This window comes from Calonectris borealis, chromosome 2 (assembly GCF_964195595.1).
Source record: "Calonectris borealis chromosome 2, bCalBor7.hap1.2, whole genome shotgun sequence".
Lineage (NCBI taxonomy): Eukaryota > Metazoa > Chordata > Aves > Procellariiformes > Procellariidae > Calonectris > Calonectris borealis.
This window is the reverse complement of record NC_134313.1, coordinates 118,031,754-118,058,998: the sequence shown is the minus strand read 5'-3', so window position 1 is coordinate 118,058,998 and position 27,245 is coordinate 118,031,754. Positions and strand designations below refer to the sequence as shown.

The 27,245-nt window shown below is 41.0% G+C and overlaps 1 protein-coding gene across 2 annotated transcripts in view; it reads left to right on the top strand.

Annotated features, from left to right (window-relative positions):
- The first annotated feature begins 10,308 nt into the window (after positions 1 to 10,308).
- Positions 10,309 to 27,245, top strand: part of MATCAP2 (microtubule associated tyrosine carboxypeptidase 2) — a 30,516-nt gene continuing 13,579 nt past the window's right edge. Inside the window, exons 1-2 of one of the 2 annotated variants that reach the window (XM_075143078.1) lie at positions 10,309 to 10,556; positions 17,842 to 18,524. In XM_075143078.1, coding sequence (XP_074999179.1) covers positions 10,532 to 10,556; positions 17,842 to 18,524 — 708 coding nt within the window. In that variant the 5' untranslated portion in view covers positions 10,309 to 10,531. Of the gene's footprint in view, positions 10,557 to 17,841; positions 18,525 to 25,071; positions 25,164 to 26,146; positions 26,484 to 27,245 lie in introns of those variants that run through there. The other variant, XM_075143079.1, reaches the window with a different exon arrangement.

Below are 27,245 nucleotides of genomic sequence, written 5' to 3'. Positions count from 1 at the left end.
TGCCAGACGGAACTCATCACTCATTCATAATCTGTGAACCAGCGTGTACAGTGATAAGAAAGGACAGGCTTTATTTCCTTCAAGAGAAACTATGTATATCACTGGGAAATAACAGAAACATTCCTTCAATGAAGCAGTAGAGAATCAATGCGGGGAAATACCAGAAGACAAAATAGCCAATATGGAGCTCAAAGTCATCAGCAGAAAACAAAAAGAGAGAATTCCATTAAGTCTTTTCTTTCTCCTGCCATCCCAAAGGAAGAAGAGTCACGCACAATTTGAGCCCTTTAAATATAACAGAATTATTGCAATTTAAAGACGCTTTCTGCATTACATGTGGATCTATGAGATTTATACAGTGCAGCTCCAGCTATCGTTGGTGCATTTCCAAACGTGGCTCCATCCATTGCTGTCGTCTTTCAAATGATACGGCTACGGCATAGCGCATGACGCTCAGCCTGGGGGCCAACCAAAATGGTGTTAGCTGCACTGTTAGTGTACATAATAATCTCATCTGCTATTTAATATCAAAAAAGAGGGAAATAATCATGCTTTATTCTGTAAAATAAATTTCTTGTAAAAAATATTTCCATAAAGTATATTCTGAAAATATACTGAAATTGAGATTCCTAGGAGTGTATAACTGCTTAAAACGTCAATGCAACATGCATGTGACAAATGTCTTTTCCTTTTGGTCTCTACAAAGCCAATAATTTCTTCATCATTTTGATCCAGACTCAATGGGGCCCTGCTAGCAATAAATAGAATATTTAGTTTCTCATCTTTTCAAGCAATTACGTCTGTCTTCCAGAAAAGCAATGGACAGTAAATATATCTTATCCTTTTATCACTCCAAAGAGCCAAAGAAAGCCAGTCTTTTTCAGGAATGGTGCTATAAAATGGCTACGAGATCAGTTGTCTGCAAAATGGTGGGGGTATGGCCCGTAGCAATGGAATTTCCAGTCAGGGTTATTTTTTTCTTAATAAATTAATAAGACTATTTGCAACTTACAGAAAAATCAACTGAAGTTTCACAATGTGAAAGCCTAAAGAAAAAGAGAGGGAAAGAAAGGAATGCCATGTTGAAACCAGCAGAACAATGAGCCGGCTCTGTCCTCTGAACAGCATTATATTTTATGCCAGCTTTTTGCATTCGAAAATTATGACTCACACCCTTCACTGTCTCCTCACCCCGCGTGATATGGTTTAAGATTTCTTCTTGCCGGGGTAAGCTAATGAAAAGTAATCCCTTCTGTAACAATAAATAACAATACAAAGCACTTGGGGAACGGTTCTTGCTGGCTTGCAGTTTTCATGGGAATTGAGAGCATGGTCATGGAAGCCAGTTATTTGTCTTTTAACATGGCAAGAAAAATATTTTTACTTTCCCAAGTATCCCTTCAAAAATTTTTAAAGCATATTGACTTGTTTTCAGGGGTGTATTTTCATTTTCAGAAGGTTATACAAGTTTGCATTAGCACTTTAAGAAGAATGGAGCACTTTTTAACTAATAAGGAGCACTAGCCAAAGCTTTTGTAGCTCTGGCTTCCTTACAATACCAATACAATCATAAATGTAAAATATTGAAGGTGGAAATGCTGATCCCAGTGTAGTCCATTGTATAGCTCCATTCTGTAATCCTCAGAGAATATTGCCTAAAATTTCTGCTGAGAAATTGAGTTCATTATTCTGATTCTAAAGGAAAGATGAGCAAGATGCTCCCTTTGATTCACAGAAAAATCTCGGTAATCCTGTCATTTAGAGAAAAATACTATTTTCCAACTTGTAATTTCCTTTTATTCCCAGTTAAATAATTCAAAGTGAAAGTTGATGCTTACCTATCTTGCCCTTGCAAGCAGATTCAATCTATTGCATGGTAATAACAGGGCATTATAATACAGTACATCGTAGTATTCCTCATAGTTTAGATTTACCTTCAAAAGGCATTTTTTACCAGAAAATTCACTCTTCCAGTAATCATTTGGAGAGCTGTCATGATTCTGATACTCATTTCACACTGGTAGTATGATTGCATAAGATGCCATAGAGAGGAGAAGCAAATGTATAGTCTAGTACAGAGTGTTGTGCATCATTATCTCTGGACTATAGTCCCCTTAGAATTAATTCTTCCCAGTGACTTCAGACAAAGGGTTTATCTTTGGGGAAGAGGCAAGGAGACAGCCCTTGCAGAGCTTCTTGAGGACTGTGCCACCAGCACAGACATCCCTTTCCCCTAGACTACCATCTTTTTGCGTCCAGTGGCTCCTGGAGGACGTATGGTGCAGGTCTGACTCGCCGTGTCTCGGTGCCTAAGATGAAGCCGGGCTGTAAGAAATGCCCCTCTTCACAAGCCCCACACGAGGACCCCTGTATAAGGGAATCCTGCACTACAGAAGAGCAGTAAGAACGTAATATCCATCCTTTCCTCAGTGATTCTGAAATGAAGACCAAATTGTGCCCTCGGATCCTCTTGAGTATCCTAGCATACCAGAGACTTGGCCTGGGAAAAGGCAATTTCACTCCCAAACAATGAATAGAAGGGCTGGTCCACAGGATGGCAAAACACAGCAGTTTGGATTAATCTGTATTTTCTGTTGCAAATATTACATAATCAGAAGCATTTTGATGGGCAGCATTTAGGATCTGTTCTCTGTGCCAAGCCAAAGGTGATTATACTGCTTTTGTCCGCTCCTATGATAATCACAGAGGCAACTTAGGCTGACATTATACAGTAAAGGAATATATTTATGTCAGGAATAAGACAGGTTTCGTGAGTGAGTAACCCAGTGCGTGACATGGATTTAAATTAGCAATACTCAGAGCACAAGTCTCTCTTCTAGTAGCCCGAGTAGGAAATTGATAACCAGCTCAACCAGATTAAAAGAATGTGAGACCCGGTAGTCATTACAGTCTAACTTCCAGCTGGGACCATGCTTTATCATACCAAAAGGCTTCATGTATTACTCTGCCTTGGTAAGCGTGGTTGCGGGAGAATCCTTTAAACTGGACATTTGCTGGGAGAAAATGTGCTACATTTTCAGAATGTACAGAATAAATTTCAAACAGTGTGAATTTTATTTGTTCCCTCACTTGTCATTTGCAAAATACGGGAGGTTCTCAAGAAAACACTAGCTTGCTGAAGACAACCTTTATATTAAAGGTTGGAAAAGCACACTGTCATTTATATTCTACACTAAATTACCATATGATGACATGGATGGATTAGTGTTAACTGTTGTCAGAGCTGAAATGCACCATCTTATATGAGGAGCAACTGAGGGAAAATCACACAGAAATCAAAGCTGGAGGGAAAAGCAAAAACATTATGGGGAGAAAGAATAAAAAAAAGGGAAGAGTGGAGAATGGCAAATAGTAAGGGAGGATAACAAAGAAAACAGGAGGAAAAGACAGAAGAGAAAATACATTAAATGGAAAAATAGAGAAACAAGGAATGAGACAAAACTCATATTTCATTAACAACAAGAGACAGTTGTCAAGAGGACTCAGTTTCAGTAGGAATCTCTGGGTGGTTGAACTCTGCATTTTTACAAGGCTGTGGGAGTTAAGAAACATTTGCCTGTCATGCACTCTGAAAAGATTTATTGTGTTCACAGTTTTCTTAGTATAATATTGCATTTGTATCACTAAATCACGGAAAGTTTCTCAGGACCTTTCATTTAGGTCTCTTGACTGATTTACACAGAAGGGGAATTGGACTTCCTTCTTTTGTGTCTCAGTTTCTTTCTTTATCCATACGGTACAGCTGTACGATTTGCTGACATAAAAATTATGAAATGAAGCAAAGAGCCTGAGAGTACTTAAGTGCCATTATGTTAATTTAGACCATGATATTAATTTACAGTACCTGAGACTTGCTTGCAGCTCTGCAGCATAATGCAAACAGAGTAATTGCATAATCACATCAGCAATTTCACCAGCCACGTTGTATCACATTTTATATTCTTGAAATAATTTTCTGAAATATGGAAAAATTAGGGGATTCTTGTTGAAAAACCATTTTTCACCAAAAAAAAGCGTTCTATCAGCTCTAATTCCTTTTTTTGAAGACTCAGTATGCTGTAAGCTCAACAGGTGATAATTTTCTGACCTCATTCTTGCCATCTTATTCTCATATTTTACATAAATAAATGAAACTATAGGACACACATAAAATAAATTATAAATGATGCATAAGGAAGGCCAAGAATGTTACCTACAAAATTACCTTAAAGTTTTTACAACTAAAGTAAGTGTTCCAAGTTAAGCATAGCCTATATGCTTTGCTAAACAAGGAAAGACCTAAGGATATGAAATGGGTTTTACATGAGTTCATGATATTTTTTTTCTCTTTACTTTCCGTGTCATTCACCTGAAAAAAATGCGTACAGTCACATGAAATCTTTTCTGCAATAGTAGCATGTTTACACTAGAGGGTGCTACAGAGACAGGATTTTAGGCTCCTTTGGAATTTTTTTTTTCGGTATTTGGTAAAAAATGCACATCTGAAATAAGAACAAGCTGGTTTTAGAGGGAGAAATTCTACTGAAATTTGAACAAACGCAATTAAAATGTAACGGTGTTTGTATTTTCCACACATGTACCCACGAGGGACACTGGTAATACAGTCATCTCGGCTTCAGTAGAAACCACATATATAATTACACTGAGGCTGTGTTAGAGATGAATAAATATCCCTAATATTTCAGTCTGCTTTTGCTTAAAAAACTATTATGACATGGAAAACAGATTAACTAAAGGAAGATGAAAAGAAGATCATGGCTCGTAATGAGAGGGACAGAAACATCTGATGCAGTAAAACATAAAGTAGCAATCTATAGTACAAATACAGTGTCACTGAATGTCTGGGTGTGATATGATGGAGGGTTGCCTCACCTTGCAGTAAAGCATGAAGGAAGGCAAAGGGAATGGAAATGGCCAAGAGGTTATTTTAAGTAATTCTTCCCTTGTCCTTCCAGTGGTGGTGAGGCTTGTCAGAGGCCTGAACATGTCTCTCCACCTCTCCAGGCTCTTTGGCTGCCTGGAGTCAGAGCCCGCATGGAGATGGTGGAGGTCTTGGGCCACGAAAAGAGCTGCTGCTCCCTCACAACCGTTTGCAAATGGCTGGGTATGGGCAGCTTGTCTTCTTACACGTCTAATCCAGAAATCTCTTTTGAACTCAGCAGATCTGCAAGAAGGCAAGATGGTGTGTGCCCTGCACTGTCCCCCGCTCAGAGACTCTGGAGCTCCAACGCTGGGACTCTAGTAATATCGTGATAAAGTGGTACCCAGGGAATCTCCAAAACCAGACATGAGATGGAGGAGAATAAATTCTGAAAAGAACTCTGTCTTGGCGTATGCTTCTCCCAAGCTCGAACACTATTTCCATCAGCTGAATTTGTCACTGGTACCACTTGAGAGGGATTATTCACCATGGAGTAAATAAAATAGCCCCAGCTGTTTTATATCCCACCTAACCCCACAAACTATGCAGGAACCTGCAAGGTAAAGCTAGGTAGCAGTGCCAGGCATATACTTGGAAACTGGAAAAAGAGAGTGGCCTTACACCTTGGGTTCTGCCGCTCATTGAGTCCAGTTTCTCCTTGAAAACAGAACTTACCAGAAGACCACCTTCTCCAGGCCAGGCAAAGCCCCTTCTGCTCTACAGATCCTGTCCTAAGTGAGAGGATCTGGATGTCCTGTGAAATGAAATGCTTTGATGAAGAAGTAAATCATCGCTCTTTCCCCAGCTGCTGGGTCTTTGCCCACTGAGGTCAACTGCGAAGGGTCCCCTGCTCCCAGCGTTGGCAATCCAGCTCTAGGAGAGCGCTGGCCCCAGCATGCAGGTGAGGCCTCTTTCTCCAAAGCACCACGTAGTCATACTATTACTGCACAAGTTGCATCTTGTAAAAAGCCGCTAAGACGGTATTTTGTGTTTCTTGGATATCCCCTTTTCATTTTCTAAGTCTGTTGTACAACCTGAACCAGCAAAAAACAGGGGATCAGGTAGGCAGTGTGGAAGAGGAAGGGATAAGGAAATGAACGGCAATAGGGATAGGAACATTGTGCTTTTCTCAGGTTGGTTAAGAAACAAGTGAAGTCCCCACCTGATCAGCCAAAAAGGGTGATGCGTTACTATAAAAACATTTGCTTTTCAACTGAAATTATCCCAGTGCCACAAAAGAGTTGGCAGACTTCAAAAGGCCTGAGGACAAAGTAGGAACATTTAAAAAATTCTTATTATTTGGGGGCAGATTGTCGTTAGCCCTGTGCTGCCTGACGTAGTATTTGTGTTGCCACAGCAAGGGATCTGTGACTCACCTGCAGGTGTTTGCGGTTCGGCAGGCAGCCTGTGCTCGGGCTGCCTGCCAGTCCTGCCTGCCAGTCCTGCCTGCCAGTCCTGCCTGCCACTGCCAAAGGCAACGTCCTGCCTTTCTCAGAAGGACCCCTGCGGTGACAAGGCACTGCTGCAGAAGCAGGCAGACGGTTAGAGGAGAAAAGGTCAAGAGGGGTGTGTTGGTCCATCAGTCATACTGTAAGCAGATGCATGCTTTACTGTAACTAATGTATTTATATAGCCCAGTTCTCTGCCATAGGAAAGCAGCCTCTCTTTTCTTGGTAGGTATGAGTGCATTTGTGAGTGCACAATAGACATCTCTGATTTTTTTCCCCATATGATAATGGACAACGGTCAGCTACATTTGTAGGTTCACATCACGAGGGTCTTACATTGCTTTCACTTCTCTGAACTTTAGTGCAAGGTTTGCCTGCATTTTGTTTCCCCTTGTTGGGCTGGATTTACGGTATTGAGCTTCCTTAGCATAAAGCGGGAACAAATTCAATGGATAAATCAATCTGAATACTGGAGCTGTATCAAGTTGTGCTCTTCAAGGCATCTTAAAATAGCAGTCCCATTGAATAAGACTATGAGTAAGCAGCTCCCACAAGCATGTGCTGCCTTTGCTGTGTACTAGAAACGTAGGACCCAGCTGGAATCAGACAGCAATGTTAGACATTTCAGAAGGGGTTTCAGGAAGAATATGTCTGGAAAGACGGTCAGTTGGAGTCACTTGGTCAATGAAATTGTTTGGTCAGAAGATATTCAGCCAGCTAAGAGTCATTAAGTCAGGGAGGGGAGGCTAACCTTGCCACTCTGATGGCCCTGAAGCTGTGCCAAACTATGCAGAGTTAGTTAAGGACTCTCGTTCTCAGCTTTCCTGGTTCGTCAGCGATTCTTTCCTGTCAGCACAGAGAAGCGGGAGAAAGATGTTGGTGTGAATATGGGGGAGTAACCAAATAAAACCGACATTAAAACAAATATGTGTGTATATATGTATATGCATATTTAAAATCCAAATGCACATATACACTTATATATTTATATATGCGTGTGTGTGTGTTTGAATTCTGCAGTGTTAGCTTGTGACAGATGTAGAGATCAATAAAATATATTACTGCTCTTCCAGACTGTACATGTTGCAGAGCTTATTGATGCTAATATTCCTATAAAGATACTTTTCTGCATGCAAGACATTGCAGTATTTTTGACCGGGTGAATATGAAATTATCTCTGAAGGCATGACCAGATAAATTATTTCTGGAAGTAATGTTATGTTGAAGCTGAAATAAAAGATGCATGTCAGCTTTAATTCTGTCTCCTAACAACGGATATGTGATACCAAGACATAGATCTATTTGTATCGTGGAACTGTGTTATTTAAGCTGTATTCTACAGTGTGGCTTATCTAAACCTTGCCATTAGTCCCCATGTCCCCTCACCTCGCTACAATTACAATGCGATCCGTGGCAGCTGCACTGATAACCTCCAGGAATTTTTTCATGACAGAGCAGCTCGTCTTTTTTCCACTGTCCGTCCGGACTTGCAAGCTAAGACACCTTTGAGGTCAGAACTGCTAGAGGTACATTAAATATATATATAGCATTCTTGTCGTATTGAGATACTTGGTAATGTTTTTCTTGACTGAGCTTTCCACGTTATGCTTTTAATCAACAAATGTGACAAAGCTTGCTCAGAGCCAAAGCAGAAAACAGGGGCAGGTGGCCTTTTAGCATCCCTCCTCTGTGCCTTCTGCTACTGCCTTTGGCAGCCTCTTGCTAGAGCCAGGAGCTAGCATGACCTAACAAAACCTTCAAGCCACCCTGCAAAGGAAAAAGGCTAGCGGGAAAAGGAAAAAAAAAGCAGAGGCAGCAGATTCAGGGGTGACTGAATGCCCAAGCGCTCAGTGACAAAGGACTCAGAGAGAGGAGAGAAGTAGGCAGGAGATGCGAAACATGGAGAGAGGGCATCCACCGGAGGGAGCAAGGAGAGGGGACAGATGTGTAAAATATACATCAAAAGCTGGAGTTACCGATTTCATTGCTATGGCTTCCAAGCATATATAAAGTATCATCTCTAAGAGGAGAATTTACAGTCTACACAGCAAAACCATTGGGGAGTTATGGTAAAATGGTACATTGACTTTACACTGTAGCAGCCATCTATCATTTCTTCATCTGCTGTGCTGATTATTTGCAGCACTTGAACCAATTCACTGGTTTGGGTTTTTTTTTTTTCTGTAATTGCCACATATCGCAAGCAAACTCTAACCCATTAGTGATAGCTTTGTCTCTCTAAATTTCAAAGTGTTTATTCAGTTCCTGCAATTTGAGATTTGGAGACAAGCCTGCGGGTTCCAGGTACTACATTGTTAGCAGAGTACTTTAGAGGGTATTTTAGTTTAAAATTAGACATGTTGACAGAGCATATATCTTCTCTGTTCCTCAAAGAATTCAAGTTAAAAGGGACATCAAATTTGTCAGCTAGGTAGAAGTGTGTTTCAGCACTAGCTCTTCATTAGCAGACTGAGAAAAATGACACCTCAGTCTTTTCATAGCTGGGCTTAACAGTGCCTGTCTTTGACTGTGTGTGAGGCAGTAGTAAATAAAATGAAAATATGTGCTTTAAACTCTTTTTTTTTTTAATTATTGCTTGTGAAGAGTGATATGAAAGCAGACAGAACTATCTGATCAGTGGCCGCTCAGTCGTATGATTGCATACATGCAAATGTCTATAAGAAGGATTCAAGAAGTTCAGTAAAACATTTCCAGGTAGGGCACAGAAAGAGGTTCCCAGGTAGGACACAGAAAGAGGTTCTCAGAAGTATCAATGAGCTGTGATCTGTGGAATTCCCATGTGTGCTACATGATGATACAGCCAGATCTTATACCTTACAGGACGATGTTACGGAGAGAATCTATGTGTACAGTGCACTGCAGGTATGAATTTATTGATGGGAGAAAAGGTGGCAGACATTTAAGCAATTCAACCAAAGCAGAGCACAACTTCCCAGCTCTCCTCTCCCTGGCAGATCACTACATTCACATAATGTACGTTGAGCACTATTGTGCTGTTAAGTCACTTTCAATTAAATTGCTTTCTCCTTTAAGTGTTGACTAGTTAGAAAAGTAAATGCATTAACACACTAAAATGTATTCTTGTGTAATCTGACTTCAGTAATGCCCTTCGGTCTGCATAAAGAGTACAAAATCTTCCTAGACTGTGCCTACATTAATTGGTTACACAACTGTAATTGCTAAGGTAGAGTAACTTGTTCCTATTTGATGTTAAATAGGCATTTTAAAACATGCAGATTACATTTCAAGGAGTGAAAGGTTTCACAAGCAAAGCAACAGATTGCACAACAAGTAAAGCAACAGAAGGGTGCAATATGAAGTCTATCTTCTGCTTTAAATGCTATTTATTACTTATCAATGTATGATAGCCTTCTTGATTACTAACATCAGTTATTGCCCCAAACTGTTGCTCTGATGCAATTCCTCCATTCTCTTTAGCAAGAGACAGCAGCTCCTTGTCGCGCTCTCCCGGGGTGGCGCATACCCTGCTGAGCACCCTTGTCCCATGCAGCCCTTTCTCTGCCTGCCTTAGGCCCACCAGATAATTATCAATCATACCAATTATTACCGATTGCAGCAGTGATGGTAGTTGATAATTATCGATGTTCTGCAACGCAGTCTCTGGATTCAGTGCAAGTTATGCCTGCTAGACTCCTGCAAAGGATGTTGCTGGCACCTCACGCCAAGCCGTGCCGGGGTGATAAAGCGGGCTCTTTCGGCGATGTTTTCGGGTGCAGCTCAGTGCCCGCCCTGCCGCCGCCCTGTCCCCTGCACTACAGCTCCCAGGATGCACCTCGCCCCCTGCCCTGGCCACGGCAGCGCTCGGGCGGCGCAGGGCGTGCCGGGACTTGTAGTCTGCAAGTCCGGGCGGACGGCTCCCGCCTGCCGGGCCGGGGCCAGCCGGGCTCCCTCGGACGCGGCAGGGCCGGGCCGGCTGCGGTGAGGCGTCGACGCCGGCACAGCCCGCGCCGCGTCCGGCGCCACTCGCTGCCTCCCTCCCCGCCTCCCCTCAGGACTCCCCGCTCCTCCCCGCCCAGGAGGCGGGAGCCCGCCGCCCGCCCCGGCCGAGCCAGGGGGAAAGCCAGCGGGGCAGAGCGGCGGCGCTGCCCGGCGGAGCACCATGCTGGAGTCCATCCGTGTCACCGGTGAGTACCGCCCCCGGCCGCCAGCCGCTCCCGGGGCGGCAAACCTGAGGCGGGACCGGGCACCGGCTGCTCCTGCGGGGCTGCTGGGGCGTTACCGGCTTGGCGAGGGGCTTGCGGCGGCAGGAGGGGAGCGAGGCGCGGCCGCTTTCCCCGCGGCCCCTCCGGCGCTCTCCACAGCGCCCGGGCTGCGGGCGGCGCCGAGGGGGCCAGCCTGCCGGTAGCTGCTGCCTCGCGGGGGGAAAAAAAATCACCCGTGGAGGCGCCGAGGGGTTTCCGCGAGCGTACCTGCTCCGCGGGGACGAGGGGAGGCTGCTTCGCACCCACCTGTCTTGAGGAAAGGCGGCGAAGCAGGGGCCCCGTCGGTGAGTGCGGGCGCGGGTGTGTTTCCCTGCGGGCCCTGTCCCTTCCCGGGGACGCTGGGGAGCGCGGAGGTGACCCCTGCCTGCCTTTCAGTGGGGCGAGGGACAGAAGCTGCAACTAAGAATGCTAATAAAACTATTACTAATTATATCTGCTGTCTTCCACTCTTTGGCTCGCCTCTTTGCCGTGTTCTCCGGGAAGTTAACAACTCTTTGTAATATGTGTATATAAAAACCTGTATTATGACTATATAACAATACCATGGAAAAGTATTGGATACCACACAAAACTGTTATCTTCAGTGATGCGTATATGTGGTACTTAGGAAAACCTACAATACAGTTGTTGCTGCAAAACAAATTTTTCACTCAGATCTTTTCCTTGTTTAAATTTGATGTCATTTCATGTGTCATTACTTCAGCTGCTTCAAGCCGATGTTACTTTGTCATGGGGAAATCTATGTAGAAGAGATCTGATGGAGATACCTTAGTGTCCCCTCACACAATACTGCTACAATCATCATTAAGATTTCTTACAGCTACTCTTTCTCTGCGAAATTTATATGCCGTTCCATCTGTGTATGGATATGAGTAGGGTGTTACTTCTGGTAATGAGAGTAGAAATAAAATTCATGGAATCAGATGGAGCATTCCTAGAGATGTACAACAGCAATTTAGATCTCTTAAAAGGAAAGATAGTTTTTTTGGGTCCATACCCCTCCATCAAATATTCCTGAACACACTTGTGCCGCAGTAGAGTGAGCTAGAGATCTGCTTGGATGGGAGTTTCATCCTGTGCAGGTCTGTCTATAAATCAATGTTTTGTGATTATATCCTGAATCTATTAAATCAATGGGAGTTTGTTACTTGATTTCATTAGGGCTGAGTCTTCACTTTTACTGATTATTACTGTGCTCATGTAATTTAATTTGAAGAACCTGAATTTGGAGTCAGTTACATAAGACCATATTTCAGTGTAAAAACATGCATGCAAGAAACTGCTCACAAGTCAGTTCATACTTTTTTTTAAGATAGGAAGAGTACCTCTTAAATATCATTGTAATTTTAAAGAAGAAAAACCAAACCACGCAGTCCAAAATCGTGCCAATGAGTCCTGTAAACACTAGATATTTCAGAGTTACTTACAAACACTGGCAGTTAATGAATCAGACATACAAGTTGGCTCATAGTTGAAACTTGCTCTTGGTTTTGGAGCTCAGAATTAAAGTTGAATGACGTATAACGCTGTTACAGCAGGGAAGTAAATAGGTGGATACTTTTTGGGGAAAAAAAAGTCTTAAGTTAAATGTCAAAGTTCCCAACATCATACAGGCTCTAGTTAATAACTGACATGCTGTGAAAATAGAAAATAGCTCAGCGCCATTCTTTTTACAAGAGCTCACTGACTAATTCTATGGCTAGACCATTTTCAGTCTTTATAGACAGAGCTTCCATTGCTGTCTAGTTCAAGTTGCCTGACACTTTCTGTCCAAAGCTTGAGTGTTTGTAAACCTTAAAGGTGTTTGTAGTGGTGAGGCAATATACTACAGGATACTGGTCAGATTCTGTAACGCCACAAACATAAGCCTGTAGTATTTGAGAGGCAGTGGAACATTACAGATTCACATACAACACACAGTTGCCTGTTTTTTGCAGAATATTCTTCCTACAGCCCTCTGCACCCACAAACCATACAGCCTAGAGCTCATAAACTACAGGTAGTTGTTAATCTATTCATATTATCTGAATATTGAAGAGAAATATGTCTTTGTAATGTAATTGTACATTTGCAAAATGTGTCAAAGGAGGAATCTTACTTGTCACATCTGTATTTTCTTCTCATCTCTCAGTTTCAAACTTCACTATTTTCTTATTACTTGTAGACAGATCACATACATTATTTGCATTTCTATAAAGTTGAAAATTCAAGTCAAGCCACTGGAAGTGGTTTCTGATTTTGAACAAAAAAAAAATTAACACGTATTCTAACATGGTAATGGTGAACTGAAAACCAAAAGTAGTGGTTCAGACCATTACATTCCTAGGATAAGAGGAACTGCTCCAAGAACATCTTTGCTAAGCACCTTAAGAATCATACCTGCAGTTTGGAAAGGGTTTGTCCATTATGCATATCTAACCTGAGTGACAGCTGCTCAAAAACAGCAGAAGCCCTCTACATTTTTAGAGCAAGGCTCACAAATATCTATCATTAACCTCATTCCACCTATGGAACAGGTATTTAAGAAGCTACTTGGATAGCAGCTACCCCGCAGCCTAGAGGAAGATTTTTCTACAACACTCTCCAAAGTCTGGAAAAATTCTTGGGATTCTACCACACATGTTATTAACATAATAAAAGATTAGCTCAATTCATCAATTTCTAAAGGATGGAAACCAATAATATAACCTAGCTCCTGAATATAACATAAAGTCTAACATATTTTTCCTAACGAATAACCTCTGACAAGATTAGGCAGTGTCTGCGATGCTGCAAGATTCAAAGCTAGTGACTGGGGTGCAACTTAGACATGGAAAGTATTTCATCAGTGGAGAATTATAATGAGATTTGTGGTTCCCACATACCCTCTGTTAGCAGTCTTGGGGCACCTCCCTTCTCCAGTACTGCTGTGACACTGGAATAGCTACATGTATGGAAATGAAGTTACACAGCGGTAAAACGCCCCTGTTGGCAAAATCAAGCCTGTGGTATTTGGTATTGTTGTGCGACACATAGTACATTTGCATCTGCAGGGTGGAGTATAGAATCATAGAATCATACAGGTTGGAAAAGACCTCTAAGATCATCGTGTCCAACCGTCAACCCAACACCACCATGCCCTCTACACCAAGTAGTAAGTCCAATACTGCCAATTCCAGCAGGTATCTTGAAAATGATGGGATTTTGCCTAGAGCACGACCTGCTCTCGCGTGAGATCCTTTAGACACACGGGGAGAGTTGCCTCCGGCTGGCTGCCCGCCCTGCTAACCCACCGTACGGGGTAGCAGAAACCAAACACAGCGCTCCAAAGAGGCGCAGAGCTCTGCTCTGGCCCAAGACAGACCCAGTTTCCATTGAACAGGAGGGTTTTCTGTCCTTTGGTACCCTAATGATGCCAAAATGGGGACAGGCAGCTCTTCTGCACCCTCCTTCTCGCTTCTTTCTACGTCATCGCCGTCCATTCCCAAACCTGGCAGATTGTTTCATTTAGTAATTCACCAGTGTCTCTAGGACCTATGTTTTTATTAGTGTGTTGCTGCAGAGAGGAACAAAATATAAACAAATGGAAGTAAACATGATGGGAAATCATTTTGGGAGAGATTATCTGATAGTTTTGTCGTGAGAATTTTTTTTAATTGTTGAAGGACTTGGGGCTTTGTGACTTTGAGTGTTTGGAAGCGAGAGCAATGAAGAGAATCTTTATACATAAGTTACACATTTTTAGGGAGGTTCTCAAAGGCAACTGGAGGCTTGGGCATATGTTCTTTGACAGTTTTTTGCTGCAAAGACTGAAATATGTAATGTCAGGAAATTCAAATTTGTACTTCTCAGAACACATGTAACACATGTGACTGAGATACCGAAGATAAAACCTATATGATATGTAGCGTGATATGCGGGATGGAGTTACGCCATAGTACGGTGATTTTCAATTTGCCTTTTTCAGACCTTTTAGAAGTAATCTGTTGACATCTGTCCTATGGTATCCAGAGTTTAAAAGCTGGAAATCACTGCTAGCAGTCTATGTAATTAACGTGGGTCAATGATCCATTCTCTGACGGGCTACTTTATAGCAGTATGATATCTCAGTACTTTTTGAAACACTGAAGCATGTTTTCAGAACACAGGCTGTGCAATGAATTGGTTTTATATTCAGAATATTAGACCTCTGTTTCAATCACCAGGCATTGCTAATCTTTGGAAATTCTTGGATATAGTTTAGTAAGTCAAGTTTCCTAGAAGACAATCTATTTTTAGTTTGGTTGATGCTGCCTGACTTACAGATGTGAGTGAGTTTAAAGTGATAACTATTACAGATTAAACAAATGTACTGGAGAAAGAACTTTAAAATTTGGTGTTTTGCAACATGATTTTGATGTCTCAAATATTTTCTAGTTTACTTTGTTAAATAATTGAGTTCACAGGACCAATCAAAAAAATTAGAACGGCAGTTAAATTACTTCTGTGAAAACTACAGAGTTATCTAATATAATCTTTCAAGTCTGCTGGATTATCTGTTGATTCTAGGTTTCCAGTACAAATATGCATCAGACAGTATCCTTCTTTATTCAGAAGAAAATTAAGGACAGCCACACTTAGTGTGGCAGGTGAAAAATCACTTTGCTACGAGATTGCACATATAAAGTAACTACAGATTTGGGGACAACTATTTTTTGATATCAACCATGTGTGTGTTCAGCACTTGATCACCATTTGTGATACTTGCAGGAGAATTCTGACTTGTGATGTTCAGAAATTATCTAGATATAAATGCATTTATTACTGGCCAACTGTACTACTTAGCTCTGAAAGCTTACTGTCATGAGTTTTTGGTATTGGATCGACACAAGAGCTTGGGGGGAGTTAAGGTCATTTTGAGTTGTTTCTTTGAATTCTCTTTCTGGGTTTTTTTCCTTTTCTATTTATCACTTCTTAGATACACGTGTGATATTAATTCAAAATATTCCCTGTGTAATAGCAATTTAAGGCTTCTCTGCTATTTGTGGCTTTTGAGAATTGATTAGTAGAGAAGGTGAAGCGTTACCACCGCTAGCGTTACATTATTATCTCTCGTCTGTATTTTAAGAAGTAGCTCTTTAATTTCCACTTCAATTTTGTCTACACAAGCAAAGTCACATGCTCAGAAATTTAATATTTCTGTGTTCAGACATTCTGGAAATGCCTTGCCTTTCATTTCCCCTTCTTAAAAGTAAAGATTCTCATACTGTAATACTTGGCGCAGGCCTGAAGTCAATCTTAAAATACTTGCCAAGAAATATGTGTGAGCTGTCATCTTATTCTGTTGTCCAAAAAATGCCTCATTTTATAGCAGTTGTTTGTAGGTAGGTACGCACATAAATGAATGCCCACTGCACAGTATCCTGGCTGCATATTTGATGTTGTTTTCCTTGTGATGGGAACTGTGGTTCCTCACCACTACAGCTCATGGTAAAGCAAGATAAGCCAGGCAGGCGGGTTGTCACCTATGTGATGAGAATGATCTGAAAGAATTTGAACAGGAATCACGTTCAGGAATGATCTGATGGAATTTGAACAGGAATCACCAAGGATCACGTTCCTGCACCAAGCATAGAAAGAGGATTCGCAAACTTACTGTGAAACAAAACTGACTTGCATAAAATACGCATGCTTTAGTGGAAAAGAACGATCTAATGCTTCCATCTCTCTCTTTCCAGTGGAGGAAACACCCAGGCTGCAGGTTTCCCATCGTATGTTCATGCAAATAGGACCTCTGTCTTTCTGCTTTTTAGAACAGCATCTTCAGGAGAACTGAGGAACACAGACTGACATGGAACTGACAGAGGTCCAACAGCATGAAATACGTTGTCGTGGTGCTTACGTTGGGAGCAAAACCTAATTTTACTGTGAAAATAAAGCTAAATTAAACTACTGTTGATTTTTTTTTTCCCTTGGAGGCATTTAATGATCTCTTGCTAATGTTCCATTCAGAGTATAATTACTGTATGTAAAGTAATTACAGCTCAGCTATGTATAACTGTAGGCTGAAGCTCAAATCCCTTTTGCAGGCTTTAATCAAGCTCCGGCCATATCTCCTGTTCTGTGAATCTTTTCATTTTATGTGCAGAAGTAGGAGGCATTTCTCTGTGGCAGGATTTATTTGTGCCCTTACTTTCGTCTCACCTAATGTTCTAGGATGAACTGGTTGATGAGAGAAGGGGATGGTTAGAACCAGTGAAGGGAGGTCGCTTCTCTCTAACAAGCCAGCACAAATGTTGAACACAGTTTTAATCCTCAATGACTTTTCCGTGCAGCTGCTCTGCACCAGGGACCTGTCTCCCCTGAAGGCTATGCCAGGGGTCAGAGCAAAAAAGGAGGGTTCATTCATTAAAGGAATCTTATTCGCTTCTTGCATTCAGTTTAGTTTACAATGTTTCTTCTCAGGTGTTTTCTTAAAGCCAGCTGTTATTGTACAACAACTTTGAATCGATGAAATGACAGTGTTGTCTTAAGGATTCTCAGGGGTGTGTTTGTAACTAGCTGATTTCTTTTCTTTAAATATAGCTTATTGTTTGTGTTAAGAAGGAATGTGTGAAACTGCAGTCTTTTAAACTTATATTACTATTCATATGCTGATGTAAATTGTTCACAGTGGCTGCTCCATTCCAATGCTCTCATCCTTTCTGAGAGTAAATTCTGTGAATCAGATTTTGCAGATGAGACCACACCAGACTGCTTGTATCACAGCACAGATCCCTGTGGGACTTCACTGTAAATACTGCTCACATACTCCTATACAGTTTCCTATTTTTTAAGTTATTCTTTGTCCATACGGAAAGCCTTCCTTTCATGATACAGATCAATCAGATTTTGCTCAAAACTAAAAATTTGTTAATGTACCAGTAAACACTCATAAAGTCCTGCAGAGAGTCTTGTTTTAAACAAGTTAGTTCTTAGCTGCAAACAGTGCACTCGTCCATGGAGATGCAAGCATAAAATACTTGGTTAGCTGGATCTTACATGTCCCAGTCTAATTGTTCAAAAGTGATATACACACACAATTCTCCCATATATCCAGAAGTCAAGATTAACTTGATGTGACTGCATTCAAGACAAGTTCTGTGTTTCATTTATGTTGCAGTTTTGAGTCCTTAAGATTAGTATTGCTGTGTGAAACAACCAAATTTGTCCTCAGCTTTTTTTTTTCCCCCCCTTGCCCTCAATACAGAAAAACTTCACTGGCCTAAGACCGAGCTTTCTAAGAAATCAGTCCTGAGTCCAGAAGAACATAAGCTGAACATTAATAATGAAAACAGCCTCCAGCACCCACCTTCTGGGATCCTTAAGGACATTTTCACAACAGGAACCAGTAGCTACAACGTCCTTCTGCAGAGCAAAGAGGAGAAAAAACACCAGACTCAAAAGCAGTCATCTGCTCACCACAAGAAACACAGAAAAACTACAAAGTGTTCCACCACCTTGCGAAGCAATGAGCACCGCAAGATCAAAGTCCCCCTACCCTTGCTCGGCAGTGGATGGTACTGCACAAACAGACAGCCCTCCATCATCCTCACTAGCCCGGTGTCTGCCAGCATGAAGTTTACCAGCAGTATTTCAGTTGCAGGGAACAGCATAGGAGTGCCACCTCGACCCAGAAGTAGAGCTAAGAGGCATTTTAATCTAACAAAGGCAAAGCAATCCCAGTCATCAAAAAGCCATGGAAAAGAGGGAGATATCTCTGGCCGAAAACTCTGTTTACTGACTGCAATCAAACCTTCCAATGTGGAGAAAGAGAAGATGAAATTCTTCAAGTCAGATTTCACATACAATCCTCAGTTTGAATATGCAAACCCTGCCTTGCCAAATGTGTTAGCTAAGCATAGCCACGCATCTGACAGATTTCTTAAGCAGGTATAGTTACTTTTTTTCCTCCTTTTCCACTGATTATTTTTTCCTACACTTGTAAATGTGGTATTTGGCTTTGTTTGTAGCAAGGGGAAGTTGTTCCTGCTTATCATCCTCCCCTATTGTTTGAGAAATGCATCAATGATGAAAGTACAACAGTAGAACTGAAAGAAAATCTTTTTGATTAAAAAATGAAAGCCTTCCCAATAGTTGCAGGATTCTATATAGGATAAAGGCACAGTTCCTTATAAACGGGTTTACATGAAACATAATTTGAGGAAAGAAAGCTTTTTAGGCAATGAAGCAGAGTCAAATACAGGAAAAATACAATGTCTAAATAGGCTTTAATAAACAGAGGAAAAAAGCAGTGTAGAAATCCTGCCAATCCTTTTGGTGACACAGGGGTTGGGAGGGGATAGCAATTATTTGAGATCATGGTTATTGGATAAGCATATGTTGATGTTCCTTGTTTTAATCAGCTTTGAAAGGATATTTGCATTATATTAGGCTCGATCAAGCAGCAGACTGAAAATCCATTCCAGAGATGGCTAAAACTTAAAAGAAATATCCCCCCCCATCCCCACCCCCTTTTTTTCCTTTCTCCCCCATAATAAGCAGCCACACTGGTAACATAGCTAGAGACATTCCTGTTCTGGGTAACTGCCCTGGCTTCCTACCTGTCTTTGAGTTACAAAAAAAAAAAAAAAAAAAAAAAAAAACAAACCAAAAACCAACAAGCAGGACAACAAAAACCATCTTTCAACTTTGACCTAAGTAACAAAAACCGGTGCTTATCTATATAATAACAGACACAGTCCTCTTCCCACTTCTGTTTTTTTTTTAAAATAAGATCTTTCTAAACTATTAAGTCTGACAAGCTTTTCTAAATAGGAAATCTCATACTTCAAGTGATACTTAACTTGGGAAGAGATCCTGCCATTCACTTCTTTGTGATATGAATATTTCACCTCAAAACCCCCAAAATTCCTGGTGCAAAGGATACATGAATTAAAGTACCGTGGATTCTAATAACTACCCTTGACTTATGAAGAGCCTGACATTTATTTTCAAATCCAAGAGAGCACACAGGTGTTATTACCCATTAAGTCATTGTATTGTAAGGCTTCATCTGCATTTTCACATTAAAAATATCCGTATATTTTAAAAACTCAGTAGCTGGGTTTTCATTAAGAATTTATTTTCTTTATGAGAACAGCTGATCATTCTTAAAATCAGCTTCCATGCTTCTAAATAACCAACTAAATCATACTGACACCAAATAAAACCACTCCTTGACTATAGCTTTTTAGTAAAGTTTTCCTTCGTTTTTTTATAGCCATGTTAGCAAGATTAATCATAGATTACAGCAAATCAACAATAACTAATTTGCCAAACTGAATTTAATGCAAATTATCCTCTTCAGTACGAGCTAGTAGAGTCTTAAAAATTATTTTATGCATGATGATTTTATGGAGCAGGCCTGTCATTGATTTACTCTTCTTTTAATAAAAAACACCCCAGCTAAATAATGAAGATTTTAATAATGAATGATTCCTCAATATTAGTCTGATTTGTAACTCTACCTTTTTCACTTTACGTACACAGCATGGGAAAATAAATGTTTTGTAACAATTTTATAAAAAGTAGTGAAGGATTTAATATCCAGTGAAGTATGATATTTCTGAAACTTACCAAGGAGTATATAAATTGTTTTATAAGATTTAGTTTAAGTTACAGAAATTCTTAGCAAGAAAAGCATTTCTTCAAAGTTCAGTTCCTAGAAATACTGAACAACAATATCCTGCACTTCATATAAATAACCAAAAAAACAGCTTTAACGCAGCTCCAAGCCCAGCAGGTGGCACTCTCCCTTTTTTATCTACAACTGGCTTTAGAAATTTTCATCTCCATGCAAATTTGAATTTCATTTCATGCAAATTTACTATCCAGAAAAAGCAGCATTAATCAAAATTTTAATCAGCAAATATTGTGTGAGCACTTGCTTTTCCTCAGTGCTATTTTTTTTTCCATGCAAATTTTACTTGTCAGAAGAAACACGTATGTATCTTATAGGAAGTGTTAAGTTCAGGAAAGATGACTTCAGTTGCAGAAAAAGTACTCACAGTGTCAAGATTCGGGTCTGCAGTAAAAACACAATGGCGCGTAGTCATACTTTTTCCTGCAACAAGGATAAATTCAATTTTGTTTTTTGAAACATTTTTTGGCTTTCATTTGTTGCTGTACTTATTTTAGGAAGCTTTGCTTTATGTGAATAGAAATGGAATTGTTCCTGGTTTATTCTATAAAAGGTGCTTACAGCAACTTACACTTCCTTGCTCTTCTATGACTAATATCTCTGTAAAACCAGCTTTTTACTGATAGAACTCACCAATTTTATAAGGGGCTTTTAGGACACTTCAGTGAAATGAGCTCAAAACCTAACATTTCAGAAGATTTTTAATCATTTCAAAAATATTTTTAGCCACAGCTGTGCATAGCCTGCTAGGACATTAACACAGATTGTGTTTTCTTAATGCCCTTTCTGCTTTTGTGCATGTCTGTGGAATTGGTTAATATAGCATTATTGCAACATATCTGGAAGATGAATCACACTCCGCCCTTGGTTTTTTGGGGGGGGGTTGGGTCTTTTTTTGTTTGTTGTTTTTTTTTTGGTTGGTTGGTTTTTTTAAGGCAAAGAACGCTATGGATTTGCAAACCATTAACACAGCAATGCTGCAATGGGGAATGCACAGGCTTCTGAGCACTCACTTCAACCCCAGGCCTCTAGTCAGATCAAAGATTTTAAACCTTGGGCACAGCCCAACACTTCTATTGATTGATTTTTCACAGACATAGAGTAAACATTTTTGAATTATTGATACATTTGAAGATAATATTTTTAATGTCTTTCTTCTCATACTTTGCTGTTTGTTTCTCTCTACTTTATCTGATTTTCTTCATAATAAGTTTCTTTCATGAGTCACACAACGTGTGCGTTTAGGGAAGAGAACTTGAGAATAAAAAATAGCATGCAGACTCACAGCTTTTCACATTGATTGACATCTAATATTACAGAAATTAATTCTCTTATTTCTGTGTTTCAAGGTCAGTGCAGCAATTGTGCGCTCTTAAGTGCTATGGAAGTTTTCTTATTAGCACTCCTTCTGCTCAAACTACTTGTCTTTCATTGTTAAGTTTTCTTAACACTTAAAGTGTTTGTTATTTTTTGCACAGATGCTAGAGGTGGCAATACTTAGCTAGAAGTAATTGTCTCCAGTGTTTGCAGAGCAGATGACTTAACAGTTGCAATTTGCTGAACCAAAATCAGCAAGTTGCAGCTTCAAGTAACCTGTGTGTTAACACCTATTTCTTCGAATTATACATGAAGGCAGGAAATCTATTTTTATATTCTTATATTTTTTTAAAAAAAAATCATAATGTTGTTGAATGAGTAATCCCCCTGTGAAAGAATTGTACATCCTCTTCCCATGTACTCATAAAAATATAGCAGTTTTGAGTTAATGAATAAATCAATCATCAATTGTGCCACATTGTAAGTGTTTGTATTACGCACTTTTTAAGTCACTAATACAAGTAGCCTACAATTAGCAAATTTATCAGATGTTGGAAAAATAGTTAGGTGGAGCTGGAAGGCTCCACCTTCAACAAGACATTCAACACAGAGTAACCCCTTGCAATGTCCAGGTGATGTCACAGCTTAGGCATGTTGAAGATTCAATAATGTGTCACTGGCTGTAAAAGCACTTAATTGTAAAACACTTCATTCTCCACTAGTAACAAACTCCTTCCTAAACTAAGATTTGTAGATAAAGTATGTTAATATATAACAAAGCATATCAGGCTATCGAAGTAGCATAAGTTCTCAGGGTCCTACACAAACTTCTCTCTTCCACTAGAAGAGATTGTAGATCACTTCTGGTGATACTATAGTAGGAGCATAGGTTTATTTGAGGACACAGTCTCATACAAAAACCAAGTGAGTATTAATTTTTAATTCCTTGCAAAGTATTTGAAAAGTTTTCCATTAAAAATAGTTCTACCAGCTCTAAATCACTAAAACACACTCTTTATCATGCAGAGAGCAAGCATGCAAAAGAAAAGCCACTGTAAATACTGAATAAAACTCAAAGTACTACAGCCTGAATAGATAGCCTCAAAAACCTACTCTTACCTCTCTCCCTCCTTTCCACTTGTCCCTAAAAAGGAGGGCAGCCGCCATTTTATGGCCGTTGATTAGACTAACAAGTTCCATCTGATACAGCTTAGTGTTACCTAAGGAAGCAGCTGGGAAGTTTTTCCCCTCAGCAAATAAGCTATGGAGGGAGGAAAGCGGTGGTGCCCGCAAGCCTTGTCTGTCTCACAAATCTCAACAGAGACTGCAACCCTTTTGTAGCAGAGCTGCTTCTGAACGTGGGACGGGCTGACTGAACGCAGGGGGCTGACTCCTAGGTCACCGAGCCCATTTTCTAACTTGGTTGCCTCAAACAATTCATGAGCATCTCTAATCAGTACATGTATCTACAGTAACTCTCAAGTGACTAAACTGTGTTGCTGCACATGGGTGACTTGGGATTCAGAGACTTACTTGGCTGTAAATAATTTGTTTAAAAAAGTCATCACCACCAAAACCTAAACCTGTCAATTAAACAGAGCCTTGTCTTGCTCTTGTTAGGGCTTCTGTGTCATTACTTTCTTGAGCATCAGCAGAGTTTGCTGTGCAAGGGGACTTGTCTTGGGACTGCTGCTTCTTTTGGCACTCTTCGGTAGCGATAAGAGAGATTAAACCAGACCTTTTAGATAATAATGAAAAGAACAGGAATTACTACTCCTAACCAGTAACTTGGTACAGCCACGTAGTCCTTCTTTCCTTTCATTTTTTTACCCGTGGCTGAAGAGTTTACAGTTTGGCATTAGGAACTGTGGCAATCTCAGTACCTTGCTTTCTGCTGACCCAGAGGCTGGAAAATAAGTTCACAGCTGGATGCTGGAATAGGCAAGAGCTGGCACGCTGGTCTGGATTTTCACCTTTCCCAGAGTGTTCTTGCAAACCTGACTTCGAGTCGCCTCAGAGACAGGTGCAGAACAGCGCAAATGAAGCGCTCCGTGTTGTATTCAGTGCCTAGGATCCAAAAATATCCTAAACCTTTTCCCCTCAGGACCCACCACCAGCTGGGGTGATTGTGGCAAGAAGTGTCAAAACCAGCAGCCTCACTGGGGATGGGGCCCATCTCAGTGCCGGGGCGATCTGCCACTCCCCAGAGATTTGTGCGCCGGTGGCTGTGTGTGTGTGTGACGGCTCTCCCTGTCATTTCAGTGCTTGCAGAGTCACACCTGCCCACGTGGAAAGAATTATTGGGACGACTTCTGTTTTGCTTGAGACAGAGTCAAGGGAGAAGGTGATAGTGGTGAGCACCCTTCTTAGTTTCCTAACCAAGAGAACGCGTGTTCAGCAATGAGGAGGCTTAAGCTTAATGACTTTCTTAATATGCATGGGTTCAAACTTGCCACATCTACTTGGAGGTGGCTGAACCGTCAGGATATAGGTTACTCAGTGTGGCACATAAGGTAGACGAGGCACCCTTCAGTGTCCCACATTTCCCCTTGAAGCTGCCAGCAGTGCATGGGCTTGAGTGAGGAGAGAGCAGGGTAGGTCTGTGCTTCTTCAGGGGAGGTATCTCTGAAAACCTGCTATTCACATCGTGCTGTTGGGTCAAGTGTCTCACAGCACTTTAGAGAAAGCCTTAAAACAGCTCGTGGAGTTCAGGAGCGTGCCTGCCAGCAGGCAGGAGGAGCTAGAACTTGGGCCTTCTGACTCCCAAACTCATAGTGGCTCCCTTGGTGCTTGTGGGTCTCAGCTCCAGGGAGTTTGCTGTAATGGATGGCCAAGCAGGAAGTTTAAGGCATGTTCAGTGCTGGTTTTCTCACTGTGTGTTGTGATGAGGTGGTTTTAGAAAATACCTGCACTCTGACTAAGGCAGGAGAGTCCCCTGGAATAACGCCACCAAACCAACCCACGCAAAGCTGCATCTCATAGTAGTAATGTCTTTATAAACAGCGTCAAAACAGAGAACTGGTTAATAAAGTTTACACGCCCTTCTCAAACACCCTTATTTTTATGAGCTTTCATGTTGAGAAGAAACTGACCTCTTGCTCTCAAATGGTTTTGGCAGTCCTCTGCTTCATCAAACCTGCTCTCATCCACCCCTACTTGACTGGCCTTTGTTGATTTACTGGTAGAGATGTGTAGCCTGAGTGGTGGATACTTTCTGAAAGATGCCTTAAGATCCCTTAAAACGGAAAGGACCAAATCCTGGCAACTTTTGAAAATAACATCCATCCCTGTATCAGTTCCTGCATTAAATAACTTTCAGAAAATTTAAAGCCAAACCATCCCACCTATTGCATCTTGCTTCTTCATCTCACTGTGATTTTTATAAAATGCTATTAATTATAATGATTTTTTTCCAGAATTTATTACTGAGAGATAGAATTGGCCACAGGAAGAGATGGGGAGAAAAGGAAGGGGCTTGAGAGACAAACCGTGGTGCTGCTGGGCAGCAAGTCTCTTCAGGAATGGAAATCACTGGTGCACATTCAAAGCAATTTAAGCATCAAAGAATTTAAGTGGGTACTTAGTGTGTTATATCTAATAGACTTCATTGACGTTTAATATCAACAAGTCAGGAAGACAGATTTCATACCAAAAGATTAATTCAGATAGTTCTTCTTTCAAAGTGAGCAAATGAAGTTAGTTAATTGTTCAGAGAAACCAGAAATGCCGAACAACTAGCAGGTAACATTAATATCTTAAGGATCTGGCACCTTGCAAAGGCAACTGAAGAACTGTTACCATGAATTACTCAGGCTGCCGGCTGAGAATAAACTTCCTGGGATAGGGGACAGGCATTTTGGGGTTGCTTCTTTAACCAAGGATTTTGTGTAAGGCAAGAAAATGTCTCAGCATTTGCAGACACTGAAAAACTTATAGAACAGCTAATGTTTTTAGAAGTTAAAAATTCATATATAATTAACAGGAAAAAATCCTTTGGGAAAATACACAAGCTATTAAACAATAACTAGATTTTGCTCTGATTTGTTCTTTACATCTAAATTGATCCTAAATTTTGCTAGAAGCAATTGTCATTGGTCTTGCGTGAGGGATTCATGTATTCCTTCTTCTAATACACTAACCTTGCTTTATTTATCTCAGGTCATTTTTAAATGACAAGCGATGTTAAGACTTGACTGTTCACAAGAAAAAATTGTTATTTATTGACATAGGAAGACCTCTCTAATCTCTTTTTATAATCTTTTAGGCCCTGCCCACACCTATGCATTCATACAAGACCTAATGTATGGGGAAGTTACTGGGAACCAAAATCCCATTTACCTTGTAGGTCACCAGTGCGGATGTGTAGTTGTCCTTACTCATACTTCTGTGCTATAAGTTAATGGGACTGATAGTAAAATAACAGCACTGAACCTCTGTCAGATACCTACAGTAGAGGCTAGGCAAAATGATGCCAGAGCTACCCGGTTTGCATCAGATGAGGGTGTATCCTCTATTTTTAACACATTCATCTTGAAAAACATGATTTGTTTTTAAGTTGCAGAAGGACATTGCAGTTTTCACAGCAGCAGTCCCATCGCCTCTTGTCTTTAGAAGGAGTAGGATTTATTTTCTCTGCAAACAATCGAGCCAAAGGTCTGCAGGGTGCCTGTTGATTCTCCTGGGAGTTACCCGTTCCGGTGGCGAGTGGGGCTGCGTAACACACAACATGGAGCTGTGGTGCCGTGTGTGCTCATGGCAGTGCTGTAACAAGGAGAGGCAAAGCCAAATCGTTTGCGGTGGCTCAGGTAGTGGCACGGCATTCCTCTTTTTACGATACCTCTCTTCAGACATCCTGACGCCTGATTTTATAAAGAAAACTTGAAAAAGAAAAGGTAACATGTTCCTCATTGGTGCCTTTCTTTATAACATCCACTTCTTACTCATGCTAGCTTCAGCAAGTGCAGGGGCACAGCTGCCCAAATGGGCCAGATCCTGGGAACCAGCCAAACGTCACCAGGCCCCCAGCGGGTCCAGTGCAAGTCCCTGTCAAGCCTGAAACTACTGCTGGAGATAGCATGGTGGCTAGGGAGTTTTGGCCACACGGGAGGCAGCGAGAGGAGACAGGGTTCATGTAACAACACTGGGTGGCTTTATGGTGAGCCTGTTTCTACCAACGTCATTCTCGTGAGGCTGCGCGCGCTGACTTTTTGGCCAAATTCTGTGAGTAATGTATGGTGGTGCTGCTGGGCTGTCCCTGAAGAACTGGTAGTATAGCTCTTGGAGTAACCAAGGGGTGACGTTTGCAACAGATTTCTGTTTATGCCTCACTTTCCCATTCGCTATTAATGCTCTCCAGCATATGCCCTCTGCTCCCATGTAAATAAAATATTACTGTGGAGAGTCAGGTGCTGCAGGAATAGAGATCACAGCAGTGAGACAGAGTAGGTAGATCCTGTGCTTCCAGACTGCGTAACCCCCCAAAACGACAGCCTTCTTTAAGCTCACCCTTTTTTTTTTCTTCTCTGTGCTAAGGTAGTAAAATATGCTGCTTTCTTCATTCTTGAAAAAGAAATTCAAATCTGACCAGGAGGCCCTTCAAATTTAATAACAAGGATTAGAGGCAGACGAAGAAGTACTAACCATTAGGTGCAGCA